At 54.6% G+C, this 19,323-nt stretch overlaps 1 protein-coding gene across 2 annotated transcripts; it reads left to right on the top strand.

The window, feature by feature from the left end:
- Positions 1-1,682: 1,682 nt before the first annotated feature.
- On the top strand, positions 1,683-19,161 carry Gaa (alpha glucosidase). Of its 2 annotated transcripts, none has more exons than XM_021177988.2 (20): positions 1,683-1,820; positions 3,800-4,390; positions 6,743-6,888; positions 7,809-7,974; positions 8,049-8,145; positions 8,475-8,594; positions 8,684-8,802; positions 8,888-9,019; positions 10,802-10,912; positions 11,463-11,576; positions 11,656-11,740; positions 12,232-12,349; positions 12,843-12,976; positions 14,387-14,538; positions 15,055-15,203; positions 16,882-17,023; positions 17,368-17,520; positions 17,767-17,931; positions 18,154-18,306; positions 18,710-19,161. In XM_021177988.2, the coding sequence occupies exons 2-20, from the start codon at positions 3,845-3,847 to the stop codon at positions 18,767-18,769; spliced, it is 2,862 nt and encodes a 953-aa protein (XP_021033647.1). In that variant the 5' UTR covers positions 1,683-1,820; positions 3,800-3,844; the 3' UTR covers positions 18,770-19,161. The 2 variants fall into 2 exon arrangements, with proteins under 2 accessions (XP_021033647.1, XP_021033646.1); XM_021177987.2 differs by having other exon boundaries at positions 1,731-1,952.
- The last annotated feature ends 162 nt before the right edge of the window (positions 19,162-19,323 follow it).

The following is a 19,323-nucleotide window of genomic DNA, read 5'->3' as shown; positions in this document are numbered from 1 at the left end:
GGAGGGAGGGAGGGAGGAAGGAAGGAAGGAAGGAAGGAAGGAAGGAAGGAAGGAAAGAAAGAAAGAAAGAAAGAAAGAAAGAAAGAAAGAAAGAAAGAAAGAAAGAAAGAAGGTGAAAGCACCAGTTTCAGTAGCGCACCTGTAAGCTCTGGCTGGCTTGTTGGGCTTGTTTTAGTTTTCTGATCGTCTGACAGCCCTAGGGAACTAGGCTCAGCTGCCTGTCTCCAGTACCAATTAAAGAGAAAGATAACGGTGAACAGCAGAGAAAGGGGTTTTAGCTGGTGTGGCCACTTTGGGAGGTAAAACAAATGGGAATGGAACAAATTGGGGGCAGGGTGTGTCCTGGTGTGAGGTCTAACTCTGAATAGGGCAGAAGAGCTGTGTAGCCAAGCATGCTTGGTCACGGGACGCTCCTGTCTGTTAGGAGACCTCTGCAGAGCAGGGGTTTCCCTGTCAGACCCCAGAATAGGCACAAGCCACAGTCAAACACCATCCGGGAACAAAGGTTTGTGGCTGCTTTCTGACTCAGGCAGAAGAACAGCAGCAAATGACTTGGCAGGTGTAATGGGGGAATGGGCAGGTCCAAGACAGGGTCTCTGTGTACCATTGGCTATCCTGGAACTCACTCTGTATGTACACCCAGGCTGTCCTGAAAATCACAGAGCTCCACTTGCTTCTGCCTCCCAGTGCTGGGATCAAAGGCGTGTGTGCTGCCACCGTTGGATGCTGGTGTCATTTTTAAGAAGAGAGAAGGGGAGGCCTGTGTTAGGATGGGCTAGCATGCGGTGGTAAGGTTTGGTTGGGTGTATTAATTACATGAACCAAAGGAGGCTTTGGATTGCTGGACTTCAATACTTTAACAGCTGGTCCCTGGCAGTCAGCCTTAGGCGGAGGAAGTGGCCAAATAAGGGAAGAGACCTTGATGGCTAGCTTTAGGAATGTAATCTAATGTTTGTTTGTTTTGCTTTGTTTTATTTTGTTTTTCTTTAGCAAGGCAGAGGGAATGGGGACAAGGGAAAGATTGCCAGAGCCAAGCTCAGCACATTCAAGCTGGCCAGAGTCCCTCCACCTTCCCTCACTGGCCAGTCCTCTTGGCTCTCGTCATCCTGCACACACTGTGCTCCGACAAGCTGCCAGAGCTGAGGACAACGTCTTCTCAGACCTTTCTCCTCTCCCAGCATGGGATGGGGGGGGGGGGGCGCGTTTAATTTCTTGGTGTACATTGTTTCAAAAGTTTGACAGCCAGAGGCACAAATGCCTTGTAGTATCTCCACCCCTCTCCCCCAAGAGTGGTCTCAGCGGTACAGGAGAGTCAGGGCCTTGCATATGGTAGGCCAGTGCTCTACCCCTAGCTACATCCGGCCTGCCAACTTTGGGTTTTGAAACAGGGTAACTGGCCTCAATTTGTCAATCTTCTTGCTGCTGCTTCCGGAGTGCTGGGAGCACATGCCTGCACCACTACCCCGGGCTTCTGGCTCAATGTATGACCTGCATCTTATATCAAATGCCCCGGATCATTTACTGTTTCACCATCGTAGGTTTTCTGTGCGATCACGTGTTTGACTCTGACTCCAGGTCTGGGCTGGTTTAATCTACTGGAGCTTTTGCGACGCGATGACGTTCTTGGGCTGCCATCCCAACACCTGCGCACGCCGTCGCCCTCAGCCACTAGGGGGCGCAGCGGTAACACTCGCACGGATCCGCCGCCTACGCAGGAGGTCGTGTCACGAGGTCCGCGCGGACGAGCCCCGCCCACAGACCACGTGACCCACGCTGCCCGCTGAGCCTGGGGGTCTTCGGCCCGGAGGGTGATTGCGCAGGTGAGCTGGGCGAGCTGGTGAAGGCTGTCTCAGGCCCCAGAGCCTCCGGAGGAGCGGCCTCCTCCAGGCAGGCAGGGCCGACTGTCAGCGAGTTCCTGCTTGGGAGAATCGAGCAGAGACGCGGCGGCATAGGTGAGACCCCCGACCCAGGCAGCCACGGACGGTGACCTTAGTAAGACAGCGGGCTCCGGCAAAGTCCGGGATTCTAGTTCGTACCCGCAGTGCCAGGTGGGCAAAGCTCTGTGTGTATGTGACGCAGGGGGAAACTGAGGCACAGAGAGACCGAGAACCTTCACTTTGACCTCCCGAATCTGACAGGTTGGATTTGGACACGCCTGTGCCTGGTGACGCAGCGATCCAGCTGCTTTCCAGAAAGCAAGCTTGAGGTCACCAGGTCAGCCGTGGCCTCTGAGTTCAGTTCCTTCCCATGGTTTTTTCTCTAAATTGTGGCTGAGAGAACGGGCCTCAGCTGCCTGCTCCCAGTTTCTGGGACTTTGTTCTGATGCGTGTGTTTCTGCGGCCTCCTTGGAGGGTCCTGGAAAATGCAGATTCCCACCCGGCCCGGCAGAATCTGAGCCTGTGAGTGTCCTTAGATGCTGAATCATGGTCAGTGTCACATATGTCTGGAAGGGCCAGGTGGAGCTGGGCCTTACTCGGCAGTAAAGACAAAATGGGTCTCTGGTCTTCGAGCCAGATCCACATGCTGGATCTTTCTGTGGCTCATTATGGCCGCTGGGCACCTGAAAGACCAAGGCGTGATTGGAGGGTAGGAAACTGCAGCCTACGCAAGCACTCCCAACTCCCTCAAGATGCTGGAGAATCACTCACCATGGTAACGGATTTCAGTCATGCCTACGTAACCGAAGGCCCACAGAACTGAACAGAGCTGGGTATGGTCTCCAGTGCCAGAAAGCCCAGCGTGTAGGAGATGGTGGCAGGGACCCAAGCCATCCCTGGCTTCATAGCAAGTTAAGGCAAGCCTGGGCTACTGCAGACCCTGTATCAACATGGCAGCCACGTGGGTTCAGAGACCATCCCAGTTGATCAACACATTTGAGTGCTGGGAGCGTGGGAGCCACTCCCGACCATTCTCCACCCATTTCTTCATTCTGGCTGTTCTTGAGTTACAGCTTTCAAAATCAACCAACCAACCAGTAAATATAAGTGAAGTGCTTTTCTGAGTTCTGTGAGATAGTCTAGTGAATTGCCAAACTTGGTGCATAGTGTAGGGGTCCTCGGAACCACCATGGTCTATAGGCAGTCCATCAGAGAGGTATGGTGGCAACCTGGGGCTTACTGGCATCTAGGTGTGGCAGAGCCCCAGCCGGGTCATAGTTAACAACCCCCTCCTGGACTGGAAAACTGGGGAGCCACTAGCCGGAGAAAGTCACAGGAATTGTGGGTAAACACTGCCAACCAGAAGCACCCTGACTCACCAATGGCCACAGTTGGTCCCCAAGTGCTAATCAGAGTATTCACAGCTGCCTCTTCTGCAGCTGGGCCATCTCCTGAGTATGTCTGGTGTCCCTGAGAACCTTCCTCTGTGCTGAGCCCCACCACATGGAGAAGTCATCCCAGCCTTCTACCCAAGCCCCATTTCCAGAAGGCCCACACTCCTGCAGCTAGTGAACCCTGTGGCCCGGTCCTGGGCTCTTCACTCCCAACTTCCTCCCCTTGGGGTTGGACTTGGGTGTGGTGGCTCTCCCACCTTCCCACTCACTCTTTTCTCTTACACAGAAGGCCCTGTAATAAAGTCCTGGCTCCCTCACATCTGTCTGTACCTGTGTTGTGGGCCCATGTCTGCAGAAACACCCTCTGCCTCTGAGGAGTCTCCCATTGTCTCCTGTACCCGGCTTCTGTCTTCCCTTCCGTTGCTCTGGGGAAGATGCTCTGGCTGCCTCCTTCCACCTCCTGGCAGTGTGGGTGGGTGTTGCGTGAGAACCCCCACCCACACTGATACTGGCTCCTCCTCTCCTCAGGCCTTCAGAACTATTCATGCTGCCCCGAACCAACAGGCTTTCACCATGAATATACGGAAGCCCCTCTGTTCGAACTCCGTGGTTGGAGCCTGCACCCTTATCTCTCTGACTACAGCAGTCATCCTGGGTCATCTCATGCTCCGGGAGTTAATGCTGCTTCCCCAAGACCTTCATGAGTCCTCTTCAGGACTGTGGAAGACGTACCGACCTCACCACCAGGAAGGTTACGAGCCAGGGCCCCTGCACATCCAGGAGCGGACTGAACAGCCCAAAGAAACACCCACACAGTGTGATGTGCCCCCCAGCAGCCGCTTTGACTGTGCCCCCGACAAAGGCATCTCACAGGAGCAATGCGAGGCCCGCGGCTGCTGCTATGTCCCAGCAGGGCAGGTGCTGAAGGAGCCACAGATAGGGCAGCCCTGGTGTTTCTTCCCTCCCAGCTACCCAAGCTACCGTCTAGAGAACCTGAGCTCTACAGAGTCAGGGTACACAGCTACCCTGACCCGTACCAGCCCGACCTTCTTCCCAAAGGATGTGCTGACCTTACAGCTGGAGGTGCTGATGGAGACAGACAGCCGCCTCCACTTCATGGTGGGTGTGGGGCATGGAGGGGGGGGCTGGATTGAGCTGGGTCAGGGAGATGACTGTCACAAGGGAGGCCTGTGCAGAGACAGGCCAGGCAGAGCAGAGGATAGGTGTGTGTGGATAAGTACACATTTCCTAAGGATATGTGTGGTATGATTGTGTGTGGACACTTCCTGGGACACCAGGTGTGGGCAGAGTGGTGTTAGAGGCTCTAGAAGGCAGGAACAGGCACAGGTGGGAGACAGGCCTGAAGTATGTGTATAACTCATGCACAGGTAAGTTCAACAAGTATAAAAAACTAACAACTATTTGTGAGGCCAGGCGGGGGTGGCACACGCCTTTAATCCCAGCACTTGGGAGGCAAAGGCGGGTGGAGCTCTGTGAGTTCTAGGCGGCTTAGGTCTACAAAGTGAGTTCTAGGGCGGCCAGGACTACACAGAGAAAGCATGTCTCGAAAAACCGGAGATCAGTGTTGGAGCATGTGCCTGACATGTGCAAGGTGTGATCCCCAGCAGCGAGAACACGAAGCAGAGGACCATACCTGTAATCACAGCATCTGGCGTGCTGTTCCGAGAGGATTTGTGGACCGCCCCTGTAATCACAGCATTCAGGAGGCTGTACGGGAGGACTGTGAGGGAAATGTCAGCCTGGGCTCCAGAGTGAGAAAACCTGCCTCAAAAATTAATCGATTGATTAAAAAGATAAATAAGCCGGGCGTGGTGGCGCACGCCCTTAATCCCAGCACTTGGGAGGCAGAGGCAGGTGGATTTCTGAGTTCAAGGCTAACCTGGTCTACAAAGTGAGTTCCAGGACAGCCAGGGCTATACAGAGAAACCCTGTCTCGAAAAACCAAAAAAAAAAAAAGATAAATAAGGCAAGAGAGAAAAGGACAGAGATATACTGTTCAGGTTTAGTGGATGTTGTGAGTTTAACAACCCCAGGGAAGTTCCCTTCCCTCCAGTTATATAGTTGCAGAAACAGAGACTCACAGTTACACACAGTGTGCAGTCACCCCCAGACCTGAGCCTCCGACTATCCTGGTGCCACAGAGGGACTGCAGTGAGGGAAGGAGCCATTGGGGGAGGGGGCCTGGCTTGGAAGGGCTTTGAGCACCATTGTGCCTTTGAGCACCATGAGTGCCTGTCTTTTTAGCTCCTTTAGCGGGTTCTTTTATCTCCCCTTCTCTACCCTCCCAACTTCATCCCCACCCCCACCCACGCCTTGGAGAGGAGAGAAAGAAGGTTAGAGGGGAAAGGGTGGTGGGGGTCGATCTCGTTAGACTATTCCTGCCGACTAAGGGGCATCAGGCTCCCTGCAGCAAGCCCAGTCTTCGAACTCAGGATATCCCCAGTTTCTTTTTCTCGTCTCTTTGCTCACAACCACTTGACCACCACGGCCAGAGGAACCAGCGGCAGCAGAGAGAAGGGCGGCCGCTCCAGGCTCTGGAGTTTTTAATACCATCTCAAGAGTTCCAAACGTAAACTGTCTTCACCTGGCAGAATCACGCCCCTCCCAGACCACAAGACAATCGTGGTTAGCTGCTGAGGACAGTCTGAGGCAGCCCCATACCCCACACCTGGGATTAGAAGAAAAACGTTCCCGGGCTGGTGAGATGGCTCAGTGGGTAAGAGCGCAGACTTGTCCTACCACAGGTCCTGAGTTCAGATCCCTGCAGCCACACGGTGGCTCACAACCACTCGTAATGAGATCCGATGCCCGCTTTAGGTGCATCTGAAGACAGCTACAGTGTACTTATTTATAATAATAAATCTTTGGGCTGGAACAAGGAGGGACTGAGCTGGGGGGGGGGGGCAACCTGAGCAAGCAGGGTTGACGAGAGCAAGTCTTGGTCCTAAATTTGATACCTTACAACTACATGAAGGCTCATAACCATCTGTACAGATACAGTGTACTCATATACATAAAATAAATAAATTTTAAAAAAAGAAGCTGAAACTGGGCGTGGTGGCGCACGCCTTTAATCCCAGCACTTGGGAGGCAGAGGCAGGTGGATTTCTGAGTTCCAGGCCATCTACAGAGTGAGTTCCAGGACAGCCATGGCTATAGAGAGAAATCCTCTCTCGAAAAACCAAAAAGAAAAAAGAAAAACATTCCCATAACTTCTCTAAAAGACTTATTATGAATACAACATTCTGCTTGCAGGTACACCTGCAGGCCAGAAGAGGGCACCAGATCTCATTATAGATAGATGGTCATGAGCCACCAGGTGGTTGCTAGGATTTGAACTCAGGACCTCTGGAAGAGCAGCCTGTGCTCTCAACCTCTGAGCCATATCTCCAGCCCATGTAATTTCTTTAAGAAGCCAAAATTCTCACCATACTGTCTCCCCTCTCCTAGATCAAAGATCCCGCTAGTAAGCGCTACGAAGTGCCCCTGGAGACCCCACGTGTGCTGAGCCAGGCACCATCCCCACTTTACAGCGTGGAATTCTCAGAGGAACCCTTTGGAGTGATCGTTCGTAGGAAGCTTGGTGGCCGAGTGTTGTGAGTTGGGTGCCTGGAGCTTTGACTCCACCCTGAGTGGCCCCTTAGGGTTAGAGCTTCTGCAATCAGCAAACCTGTCCACCTCATTCCAAACCCTGCCTTTTTCTGTCTTGTTTTCTGTTGCTGTGGTAAACACGAGCAGAAGCCACGTGGGGAAGAGAAGATGGTTCACCTCACAGGTTCTAGGCCATGCTCCATCACTGCCGGGGCAGGAACTGAAGCAGAGGCCATGGAGGAGTGCTGCTTACTGCCTTAGTCCTCATGGCTCACTTAGCTTAAGTTCTTATCCAGGCCCAGAACTACCAGCCCTAGGGTGGTACCACCCTCGGTGAGCTAGGCCCCACCCACAGTGAGCTAGGCCCCACCCACAGTGTGCTAGGCCCTCCCACATCAGTCAAAATAAAAAAATACTCCCTCAGGTTGCTTACAGACCAATCTAATGGAAGTATGTTTTCAGCGGAGGGTCATTCCCTCTTCTAGATGGCCCTCGCTTGTATCAAGTGATCACCCCGTTCTTGGCTTCCAGCTTCCTCATTGGGTCCCAGAGGTTCCCTCTGTGGCTTCCCAGTGAGGACTGGTTCCTCCCAGGAGAGACACGGCAGTGTGTGGAGATGACCCACCACAGAGGATGATCCATCCAAGTGCCAGGGGGACTAGGGGAAGACAGTCGTCCGTCCACAGTGGCGCCCCCTGCAGGCAGCACACTCTGCCAGCAGCCTCTCTTAAGCCTTGTGTTTCTCCCAGGTCCATGTCCCCCTAAACAGGACCTCATGCTGGTACCCCTGTGCCCTCTGACCTGGGTGACATGGGACCCCCTTGGGCATGTCTGCTCCGGCTTTTCCCACTGTCTTCAGATGCTGAGAGCCTCTGGGCTCTATGTGGCCGTTGTCCCAGGGTTGTAATCTGGCGTCCCCCCACAGGCTGAACACAACCGTGGCCCCCCTGTTCTTCGCTGACCAGTTCTTGCAGCTGTCCACTTCCCTGCCCTCCCAGCACATCACAGGCCTGGGGGAACACCTCAGCCCACTCATGCTCAGCACTGAGTGGGCTCGTATCACCCTCTGGAACCGGGACACACCGCCCTCGGTAAGAGACGGGCAGTGGGTGGGAGGGTGGAGGCTGGGATCCTGGGTGCAAGGCGCTGTCTCTTGTCACCCCAGCAAGGTACCAACCTCTACGGGTCACACCCTTTCTACCTGGCACTGGAGGACGGTGGCTTGGCTCACGGTGTCTTCTTACTGAACAGCAATGCCATGGGTGAGTCACCAGACTGGGGATCCTCAGTAGTCACTTCCGTGTGAGAGCTTGCCCGCTCCAGAGTCTGCCTGTCTCCAAGCGAGCTCTGTGGAGAGAGTCCCGTGAGCAGAGTCCCCCTCATCCTCTGTACCTAAGGAGGTCCTGGGTGATTCTCCAGGCTCACCTGTTCCACGTCCTTCAGGCCTTGCTAAGTTGGGCTCAGTACAGCTGCCCCAGACCCACCCTGAGGGCATCCCCCACAATTCATATTGGAAGAGCCACACTCCACCCACAGGTTGAGTCCCCCATCTGTGGGGCACTTGTTCCTGAGCCCAAACACTTCCTTCCAGATGTCATCCTGCAACCCAGCCCAGCCCTAACCTGGAGGTCAACGGGCGGGATCCTGGATGTGTATGTGTTCCTAGGCCCAGAGCCCAAGAGCGTTGTGCAACAATACCTGGATGTTGTGGGTAGGCCTGCCCCCTGCCCACTGAGCTCAGACCCCTTGCCCCTTGCCCCATGCCCCCAGTCCCTGCTCACTCGTAGTATTGGTCCTCAGGATACCCCTTCATGCCTCCATACTGGGGCCTCGGCTTCCACCTCTGCCGCTGGGGCTACTCCTCGACCGCCATTGTCCGCCAGGTAGTGGAGAACATGACCAGGACACACTTCCCGCTGGTGAGTGGCAGTCAGGGTGAGGGCAGCCCCAGCTTCCGTGCTCTTGGCTCCCGACCTCAGCATCAGCTCGCGTCCTCTGCTTCAGGATGTGCAATGGAATGACCTGGACTACATGGACGCCCGAAGAGACTTCACCTTCAACCAGGACAGCTTTGCCGACTTCCCAGACATGGTGCGGGAGCTGCACCAGGGTGGCCGGCGCTACATGATGATCGTGGTAAGCAGGTTTGAGCGCAGCCAGTGCTGCTGCTTCCGTGTGGCCTCTTCCTCCTACCTGAGCAGTTTCCCAGGACACTCTCTGATATGTCTGCTGCCCAGGTTCCTGGACACACCCATGAGCTTGGGGCTCTTTGGTTAACAGGCGGGATCCGCTGAACTGCTCTACCTTAAAGCCTGCGGCAGGGGCTGTAACGAGCTGGTACTGAGCTGAGGACCTATATGTGGTTTGTGCGTCCTCCTGGCCCTGCTCCTCTCTCAGGCCAGCTATGTCCATGTGAGAAGGAAACATACTTGCCCTGTGCCTGTCCCCGCAGCAGGAAGGTCCAAGAAGACCAAACAGTCACTGCCATGGGATGTCCTTGAGGGGAGGGAGCTAAGCCCTGGAAAATACGGCTTTGTAAGAAAGGGCCACAACTGCCTCGCCACCACCACCACCACGGGGCAGTGAATAGTGGTACAGGCAGTGAGGGCCACCCAGACAATAGGCAAGCCCTCCACCACTGAGCTACACTGCCAATTCTCTTTCCAGTTTTTATTTGAGGCAGGGCCACACCAGATTGCTCAGCCAGGCCTTGAACCTATAATCCTCCTGCTTCAGCGGTCCAGGCAGCTGGGATGATGAACCTGTATCACAAACCCCCGTGCAGATTTAAGACAGGGTCTCCTCATGTAGCTCTGACTGACCCATCTGTCACTGTATAGAATAGACCAGGCTGGCCTCAAACTCACCCGCCTGCCTCTTGTCTCCCAGCGGCTGGAATTAAAGGCGTGTGCCACCATGCCTGGGTGCTTTTTATTCACCTCCATTTTTAAAAAGTAAGTGGGGCTGGAAAGATGGCTGAGCAGTTAAAGCACACTGCTCTCGAAGAGAGCTGGAGTTCGGTGCCTGGGACCCACACCAAGCAGCCGTACTTGTCATTTCAGCAGCTGCTGATGGCCTCTGTGGGTCACGTGCATGCGCGCACACACACAAGTAATAATAAGCTGGACAGTATGGTAAACACCTGTTTTTTTTGTTTTTTTTTTTGGTTTTTTTTTTTTTTTTTGGTTTTTCGAGACAGGGTTTCTCTGTGTAGTCGTGGCTGTCCTGGAACTCACTCTGTAGCCCAGGCTGGCCTCGAACTCAGAAATCCGCCTGCCTCTGCCTCCCAAGTGCTGGGATTAAAGGCGTGCACCACCACGCCCGGCTCAACACCTGTTTTTTAAAAAATATTTATTTATTTATATGAGCACACTGGAGCTGTCTTCAGACACACCAGAAGAGGGCATCAGATCCCATTACAGATGGTTGTGAGCCACCATGAGGTTGTTGGGATTTGAACTCAGGACCTCTGGAAGAGCAGCAGTCAGTGCTCTTAACCGCTGAGCCATCTCCCCAGCCCATACAGTGAACACCTTTAATCACAGCACTCGGGAGGCAGAGGCGGGTGCATCTCTTGAGTTCTGTGCCAACCCGGTCTACAGAGTGAGTTTCAAGGCAGCCAAGAATATGCAAAGAAACCCCATCTTTAAAATTAAAAATAAAATAAAAAGAGCAAATATAAGCAACTGCAGTAACTCTGGAAAGCCTGAGAACATGAGGATCACACGTCCAGACTCGCTCACCCCTGCTGCCCCCAGCAGGCTTCGCACCGCCTGACCTATGCCGCTTTCCTGTAGAGGCCATCTCTGCCTCAGCCAGCTCTCTTCTCTGGAGCCTGGGCTTCTACCTCTGCCGCTCCGGCTGCTCCTCCATCTGGGCTTTGGGGCTAAGCTCCTCACTGTTGGCTTCTCCCCCCAGGACCCTGCCATCAGCAGCGCAGGCCCTGCTGGGAGTTACAGGCCCTACGATGAGGGTCTGCGGAGGGGCGTGTTCATCACCAATGAGACTGGGCAGCCACTGATTGGGAAGGTAGCGTGGGGGACGGGAGCTGTGGTGGTGATGGTGGGGTCCTCACTGGGGGTAACTCCTGACAGTCACCTGAGGTTTTCTAAGTGAAGGGTGTTCTCAGGCATCCTGAGTAGCTGGGCCCAGCTTAAGCCTAGCAGACCTTTCGTGAGGCCTTGGAGATTGGGGGGAGGGGTCTTCCTTGTCCCCCTTGTCCCTGGGGGCCTTCTGGGAGTTCTGAGTCCCAACCTCCCCATCCTAAGTGTCCCTGGCCATGGGAGAAGTGAGGGCTTGTGTCTGATGGTCAGGGATCCAATGGCGCTATCTCAACCTCTTTCCCATGCCCTGGTTCATGGCTCATCTGCCCCACGGCCTTATGTGTAGGGCTGGCCTTTGCTCTCCCAAGGCTGAAGGCCCCTATGCCCTGAGGCATTGTTTGATATTGGGCTTGAGGCTCTCTGATGTCATCATTGGCTTAGAGCGAGGCTGCTGTTCTGCTTGAGGCATGAGGCCCAACAGGGCTCTGGCGCAGGATCTGTGTGGTATTGGTTCTTCCCTCTGGGCTCTTGTTCAGGTTTGGCCTGGAACCACCGCCTTCCCTGATTTCACCAACCCTGAGACCCTTGACTGGTGGCAGGACATGGTGTCTGAGTTCCACGCCCAGGTGCCCTTCGATGGCATGTGGCTCGTAAGTGCAGTCCCATCCCTCCCTGGGTACACCCCCAGCCTCTGGGGACCAACCTAGCTCACATCTCTGCCTCTTCCAGGACATGAACGAACCGTCCAACTTTGTTAGAGGCTCTCAGCAGGGCTGCCCCAACAATGAACTGGAGAACCCTCCCTATGTGCCTGGTGAGCCCTGCTTGCCTGCCTGGAAATGGGGATAGTGCTAGAGTTAGTGGCTTAAACCAGGGAGTGTGCGCCTCTCTGTGGTCTGGAGGATGTAAAGATCTCCATTTTTTTGGCAGTCAATAGACAGAGCAGCTTCATGACACAGACAGAACCCAGGAGTGAAGTCCTACAGCGTGTGACACAGACATGGTCACAGCTAGCCAGTGACAGATGACAGACACTTAGGATGAGTCAAGAGAAGGTGGATGTGGAGACTATAGGTTTGCAGAGGACCATCTTTGGTACACGTGCCCTGTCTTTGGACTAGCAGAAGTGTATAGTGATGTGCCCCAAGTACCATTGGGGGGTGTGGGGATGGGACCAGTTTCAGGAGGCTCCACCCTGGGCAGAGCCCAAGGAGGTGTCAATCAAAGCAGAGGGTGTGGGCAAAGGAGAGGGCACAGGGACCCCTGGAGAGAGTTACACCTAAAACTAGTCCTCCTCTCGCCTAGGGGTGGTTGGCGGGATCTTGCAGGCAGCCACCATCTGTGCCTCCAGCCACCAGTTCCTCTCCACACATTACAACCTCCACAACCTGTATGGCCTCACTGAAGCTATCGCCTCCAGCAGGTGAGGCTCTGCCCGCCCTGCACCAGCCAGCCTGCCCTGCAATCACAGTGGGGGTCGAGAGGTGGGATGGCTCGTGTCAGGGTCATGAAAGGAAGGGAAAGAGGCCACCACACCACCCATAGGCCAGCGGTGCCTGCACATCTGCTGAACTGGTTGCTGTTCTCCTACCCCCCCACCCCCCAGCATGGAGCCGGCTTCTCCCCCCTATGCCCAGACCAGCCTAGATGTTAAGTGGGGATGTCCAAAGGGACTCCATATCTCTGGCAAGGCTCAGAGTGGTGACTCACCTGTAAATGACTTAAGAGTCATTGGGGCAGGCCTGACTATACCTAGCATACTTTAAAGATGGCCTCTCTTTCCCACCCATTCTGTTCTACTAAACTGTCAGTTTCTCTTAGCCCTCATCCCCTTGCCGCTGGCCCCCATGCTCTGTTCCAGCACACAGGTGTGTGTGACCCAGGTGAGCCCAGGTCTCTGTTCTCATCCCACTCAGGGCCCTGGTCAAGACTCGGGGAACACGACCCTTTGTGATCTCCCGCTCAACCTTCTCGGGCCACGGCCGGTATGCTGGTCACTGGACAGGGGATGTGCGGAGCTCTTGGGAGCATCTTGCATACTCTGTGCCAGGTGAGTACAAGCTGCCTGCAGGGCTCTGGGGTCCTTTCTGGGGGCCTTTGGGTTGTGGGCTCACCACTGCAGATAGTATTGTGATAGCTTGGGGACATGTGCCATCTCATGTGGCACATGAAGCCTGCTGCTGGTCCTTACTCACCGGTGTCAGCAGCTCACCTGTACAGTATGGCTCGCCTGGGCACCATTCTTCTCAGGATCCCTGTGTCTGTTTCACCCTGACCACTGCTTGAAAAGCCCTCAGACTCTCACCAGAGACCGGTTGTTCTCTGGTCACCTCATCCTGAGACACTGGCTATCTGTTCCACTTGCTTTTGGGGTTTTGTTTGTTTTTCAAGACAGGGTCTCTCTCTCTCTCTCTGTGTGTGTAGCCGTGAATGTCCTGGAACTGGCTTTGTAGACCAGTCTGGCCTCAAATTCATAGAAGTCTGCCTGCCTCTGCCTCCCAAGTGCTGGGATTAAAGACGTTCATAACCACAGCCCAGCTGCCTGCTCTACTTGCAAAAAGGAGTTTGGTTTTTATTCCAAGAACTTGAATGCCATTGGCCCATGTTAGGTCAGAAAAGTCAGGAGCCCTGTAGAACAGACTAGGGAAGGAGGGGGAAGCCAGGGCTCCTCATGGGCAGCTAAGGGGTGGGACTATGAGTTTGGAACCTTCTAACTTCTGGAAGACTGGCTTCTGTATAGGATCTGCTCACAGACCTATGAAGGGCCCCAGCTGGCTGACTGCTCAGAGGTGGAGCTGGCTACCTTTGCTTCATGGGCTGCAGCTCACTGCAGGCAGGCCTGGTAGGCCAGGAGCCAGACTCAGCAGCCTTGCAGAGCTGAGTCTGGTCTTTCTCCTTCTCTTTTAGCCTCAGGTCTCTTAGTGTCCTGAGGCTGCCATAGCTGAGGGCAGCTTTCTGGGGACTTAATGTCATAGGAATCCATCTGTGGATAGTGACTGGACCATAGGTCTGCAGCCAAAGAGTGACAGAGCCACACTCCCTTGTCCCAAGGTGTAGCTCGGTGCCCCTCACAGCCTTGGGAACCCTTCATTCTGCTCTAGGCCCTCTGGGCGTTGCTGCTGGGATGTGAGGATCTCCATCCTCACAGGGCTATCTTCCCATGTGACTTTAAGTGTCCCACGACATTTTCTTCAGGACCACATCAACCCCTTCACCTTAGTGCCATTACATCTGGAGAGCTCCTGTTTCCAAATGAGGTTACAGTCACACATCCTGCACCCCAGTATCTTGAGCTCTGGGGTACTCTGCTGGCCACAGGCGTTAGGACAGATGGAAAGCAGAGAACTATAGGCTCTTGCCCGTCAGGCTGGGATGGCGAGGCTAGGTTCAACCTGCCCAGCAGGCCTGTCTGTCCAGCTGCTGTCTTGGTAACCTGGTACCACTCTGCCTCTGTACCCAGACATCCTGCAGTTCAACCTGCTGGGCGTGCCTCTGGTCGGGGCGGACATCTGCGGCTTCATAGGAGACACGTCAGAAGAGCTGTGTGTGCGCTGGACCCAGTTGGGGGCCTTCTACCCCTTCATGCGGAACCACAATGACCTGAATAGCGTGGTAGGACGGAGTGGCAGGGAGTCCCCACCCACCTAGACCCTCTCCTGGTTAATCCCATACCTGCTGGAAGAGCCGGGTCCGTGCCCTCCTCTCCACACAGGATGGCCAAGGAGCTATAGGTTCTAGGGGGAGCCCAGACACTTCCTGTTCTAGTGTGCTCTCTGGCTACCAAGACCAAAAGCAACTTGGGCAGAAAGGGTTTATTCCATCCTTCGCCTCACAGTTGTGAAGGAAAGTCAGGGCAGGAACTAAAGCAGAGACCACGGAGGAACATTCTGTGTTCCTTGCTCCCCCCCCCTCCCCTGCCACACACGCCTCTCAGCTTGCTTTTTAATTCAACTCAGGACCCCCTGCCCAGGGGGTACCACCCACGGTGGCCTAATGCTCCCCGACCCTGCCTTAAAGGCCAGTCTGGTGGGGCTGTTTTTCTCAAATGAAGTTCCCTTTTTCCAGATGATTGTCAGTCTGCGGACAAAATGCTAAACAGCTCCTCCTTTGTCCTGTCTACCCACACAGCCTCAGGAGCCGTACAGGTTCAGCGAGACAGCGCAGCAGGCCATGAGGAAGGCCTTCGCCTTACGCTATGCCCTTCTGCCCTACCTGTACACTCTCTTCCACCGCGCCCACGTCAGAGGAGACACGGTGGCCCGGCCCCTCTTCCTGGAGTGAGTCACCAGGGTCAGGGATTGACAGCCCACATGCGTCTCAGGGAGGACTGACCAGAAGTCTTCCGGTGCCCGAGGAGTCCCTCCTGCGAGGGGTGTTCTCACAACCCAAGCAGGCTGCAGCTGAGTACGGCAGGAGTGCCTCGTGCTCGCAGGCCCCTGGACCTCAGCTCAACTCAGGACATCAGAGTATAGACAACTGGCTGGGGTACCGACAGGCTTGTAGCTGACAAAGCTTTGATGAAACAGACATGACTGATCCGTTTGGGGGAGGCTTAAGAGAGGAGGACAAGCAAGAAATGTCCCATCTGTGTCGACAGACAGGACTGCTTACATGGGAGGCATCTCCGGTGGGCAGACAGGCAGAAGACAGTTCTTGGGTAGGAGGGGAAGCAGCTCACTCTACAGAGAGCAGCACTCTCTCGTACCACACACAGATGAGTTCCAGATAGACTGGATGGTTAAATGGCCATTGGGCTGGACATGACTCAGTTTTGATAACAGTGGTTGCCCTAGAAGCGTGAGGGGTCAAGTTGGATTCCCAGTGCTTTAAGAAGCTGGGCACGTGGCATGTGGCCGTGGTGGAACTCAGGAGGCAGAAGCAGGTGGATCTCTTATCAGTTTGAGGCCAGCCTGGTCACAAAGAAATCCTGGCTCAAACAACTGACCAAATCAACCTGGGCATCGTGGCACTTGCTTAGGTCCAACACGGGGAGACAGCTATACCCTTGGGTCTTCACTGGCTACTGGCCAGTCAGCCTGGCCTTGTCACCAAGCTTAAGGTCCCAGTGAGACCCTATCTCCAAAGACCAAGTAGAAGACACTAAGGAACAGTGCTAGAGGCTGTCCTTGGCCTCACATAGACGCACAGGCATGTGTAGCACACACACTCAGGGTTTTAAGCAGGTGTAATTTATTTACCTGGAAGCATTATGAGGCCCAGGGATGAAAGTGACCAAGGCTGTCAAAGACTCACGGCGGGAGGTACTCAGCATTCGCATTCCACGCAGATGCATGAGGACACAGCTGTGCACACTGAGGGTATTTTTGGCTCCCTGGTGAACGCCTTAGTTTTACAAAAGCATGATGATCGCTCATGTCCCTAGCACTGCCATCTTGCCTCAGAGTTGGGTCAGAGCAGAGCCCAGGAGTGGTGAGGTGTATGAGGACCGCTGGGGTCTGCCAGGTGTTACATGGTGGCTGTTTCCTGGTCACTGATGCTTTTTTTTTTTTTTTTTTTTTTTTTTTTGTGGTTTTTCGAGACAGGGTTTCTCTGTGTAGTCCTGGCTGTCCTGGAACTCACTCTGTAGACCAGGCTGGCCTCGAACTCAGAAATCCGCCTGCCTCTGCCTCCCAAGTGCTGGGATCAAAGGCGTGCGCCACCACCGCCCGGCTTCCTTGATGCTTTCTTTTCTGCATTTTACAAACTTGATTGGATGGATGGCATCACCATTGTGAGATTCAGGAAACAGTGAGCAAAGCCAGAGTCTCCTCAATGCTTCATGCCTGAGCCTGGAGTCAGCAAAGCAATAATTGTTCTGTGCTCTGGCACAAGTGTCGCAGATCCTCTGGTTCCTGGGGTTTCTCGGAGATCTGGATTTCCTGACTCTGTGCAATTGGAACAGCTGACGCCTGGCCTGAGCCCCAGTCACCATGCCCTCCTATCTCTCCCGTGAAGGTTCCCTGAGGATCCCAGTACCTGGTCTGTGGACCGCCAGCTCTTGTGGGGGCCGGCCCTGCTCATCACACCTGTGCTTGAGCCTGGGAAAACTGAAGTGACAGGCTACTTCCCCAAGGGCACGTGGTACAACATGCAGATGGTGAGTCCCGAGGTCCCTCGTACACAGGCGAAGACGAGAATTCATACATCCGTCTGTGATCCTCTTACCTGTCAGCTCTTTGCCGTAGCCCCCACTTCTAGAGGAAGAAATTAAGTCTGGAGTAGGTAGCTTCCAGGGCCTGACAGCCATTGAGGCTGAACTGAGCCAGACATTCCCTGCTCAGGCCAACACCAAGTCCTTCTCTGAGGTCACAGCCAGCTTGTCCCAAGAGCACACATAGACCACCACACATAGCCTTGGGTGACAGGAAAACATGGCTCTGAGTTCCAGCATGGTAGCTTGGGTGCTACCTGGGACCCTTCTGATATGACCCCTTCCTTCAGGTGTCAGTGGATTCCCTCGGTACTCTCCCTTCTCCATCATCAGCCTCATCCTTCAGATCTGCTGTCCACAGCAAGGGGCAGTGGCTGACACTGGAAGCCCCACTGGATACCATCAACGTGCACCTGAGGGAGGGGTACATCATACCGCTGCAGGTACACAGACCCAGCAGCTCCAGGGCCTCAGGAAGGCCTGGGACGGGCTTGGGGGGATGGGAGCAGGAGCTGGCCCAGGACACAAGAGTGTTTTCCCTCCCTGGAATTGTCAGGATACACCCCTGGCAGTCAGGGAGACACCAAAAAGAACAAACTTGGGTCTACGCGGCACCAGGTCAAGGTAGACCTCGTGTCATGGAAGTGTCCAGGGTCTGAGGTATGACATGTGCCCCATCGTCTTCCCAGGGTCCCAGCCTCACAACCACGGAGTCCCGAAAGCAGCCCATGGCTCTGGCTGTGGCATTAACAGCAAGCGGCGAGGCCGATGGGGAGCTGTTCTGGGACGACGGGGAGAGCCTTGCGGTTCTGGAGCGTGGGGCCTACACACTGGTTACCTTCTCAGCCAAGAACGTGAGTCCCAAGGCCTGTCCAGGCTGGCGGGTGGAAACATGGGGATTGGGTTTTCTTGACCTGGGGGAGGGAAAGACTGGGCCAGAGTACCCAGTGACCGGTATGTCCCTTGTGTCTGCACAGAGGAGACCACCTGTGATGCTTTGGTGAGTCTCTATCGTGGTGGGCTCATGGTCATAGTCCAGTGACACTTTTTTTTTTCTTTTCACTTGACATTACCAGAATACCATTGTGAACAAGTTAGTGCATGTGACCAAGGAAGGAGCTGAGCTACAACTGAGGGAGGTGACCATCTTGGGAGTGGCCACAGCTCCTACCCAGGTCCTTTCCAATGGCATCCCTGTCTCCAATTTCACCTATAGCCCTGACAACAAGGTATGAGGGCAGGCTGGGGATTGGGAATTGGGCAGGAGCAAAGAGGGTGCTAAGGACTCCCTTGGCGCAGCCAACTCAGACACGATCCTGGGAGGGAGACAGGGCATTTGGACCTCACAGAGTAGAATGGGCCAAGTGGGACCTCACCCCTCACCATATCTACTCTGAGATACACCTCTGATGGTGGAGGCTATACCCTGAGATACAGCGCCAATGGTGGAGACTATGAGCTGCTAAACAGAGCCTTGCTCCGGATGGAATCCAATGCTGATTCCAAGGCACTGGACTCTACCTTGGGGAGGGATGGCCCGGTGTGTGCTCATCGCCTGCCTGTCTCCAGACCATCTGGGGCCTGGCTGGGGGAGGGAACCACTTGCCATTGAAGCTTCTTTCTGACCTCCAGAGCCTGGCCATCCCTGTCTCACTACTGATGGGAGAGCTGTTTCAAATCAGCTGGTCCTAGGAGACTCCATCCGTTTACAGAGGCCTCCAGGGAGGCAGAGGGAGCTTGAGCTGGCTCTGGCTGGTGGCTCCTGTAAGGACCTGCGTCCTGCTCTCCTGACACATCTTTGAGCTTTTCCCACCGTGTTGCTGCATGCGCCCCTGAAGCTCTGTGTTCTTAGGAGAGTGAGGCTCGCCTCACCTGCCCCACCCCAGCTGTCTGTCCCTCACCTCGCACTAGAGAATGTGGAGCTCGGCGTGGGGACATCGTGTGTGCACCAACATCAGGCTGTGCAGCCACTGCAGCTGTATCCCTGCAGAGACAGAGCTGGTGCCGTCACCAGGTTCCCAAGACTTGAGAAACTTACTGTGAAGTGTACTTACTTTTAATAAAAAGGATATTGTTTGGAAGCAGTTCTCACATCACCTCATGTCTTTATATCACCTTTGTGTCACATCTCTAAACACCCTCAGGTCCCCAGGTCACCTCAGGTTTGCTTGTCACTTTTTTTTTTTTTTTTTGGCTTTTTGAGACAGGGTTTCTCTGTGTAGCCCTGGCTGTCCTGGAACTCACTT

This window comes from Mus caroli, unplaced genomic scaffold, assembly GCF_978045245.1.
Source record: "Mus caroli unplaced genomic scaffold, Mus_caroli_1 scaffold_13, whole genome shotgun sequence".
Taxonomy (NCBI): domain Eukaryota; kingdom Metazoa; phylum Chordata; class Mammalia; order Rodentia; family Muridae; genus Mus; species Mus caroli.
The sequence above is the reverse complement of the archived record's forward strand: the minus strand, read 5'-3'. Positions and strand labels throughout refer to the sequence as shown.

Bases quoted from the DNA above. Each gene is read 5' to 3' on its own strand.
- Gaa (XM_021177988.2), top strand. From the start codon at position 3,845: ATGAATATACGGAAGCCCCTCTGTTCGAACTCCGTGGTTGGAGCCTGC. The intron at 9,020-10,801 runs GTAAGCAGGTTT...TTCTCCCCCCAG, and splicing joins GGCGCTACATGATGATCGTG to GACCCTGCCATCAGCAGCGC. The intron at 10,913-11,462 runs GTAGCGTGGGGG...GCTCTTGTTCAG, and splicing joins GGCAGCCACTGATTGGGAAG to GTTTGGCCTGGAACCACCGC.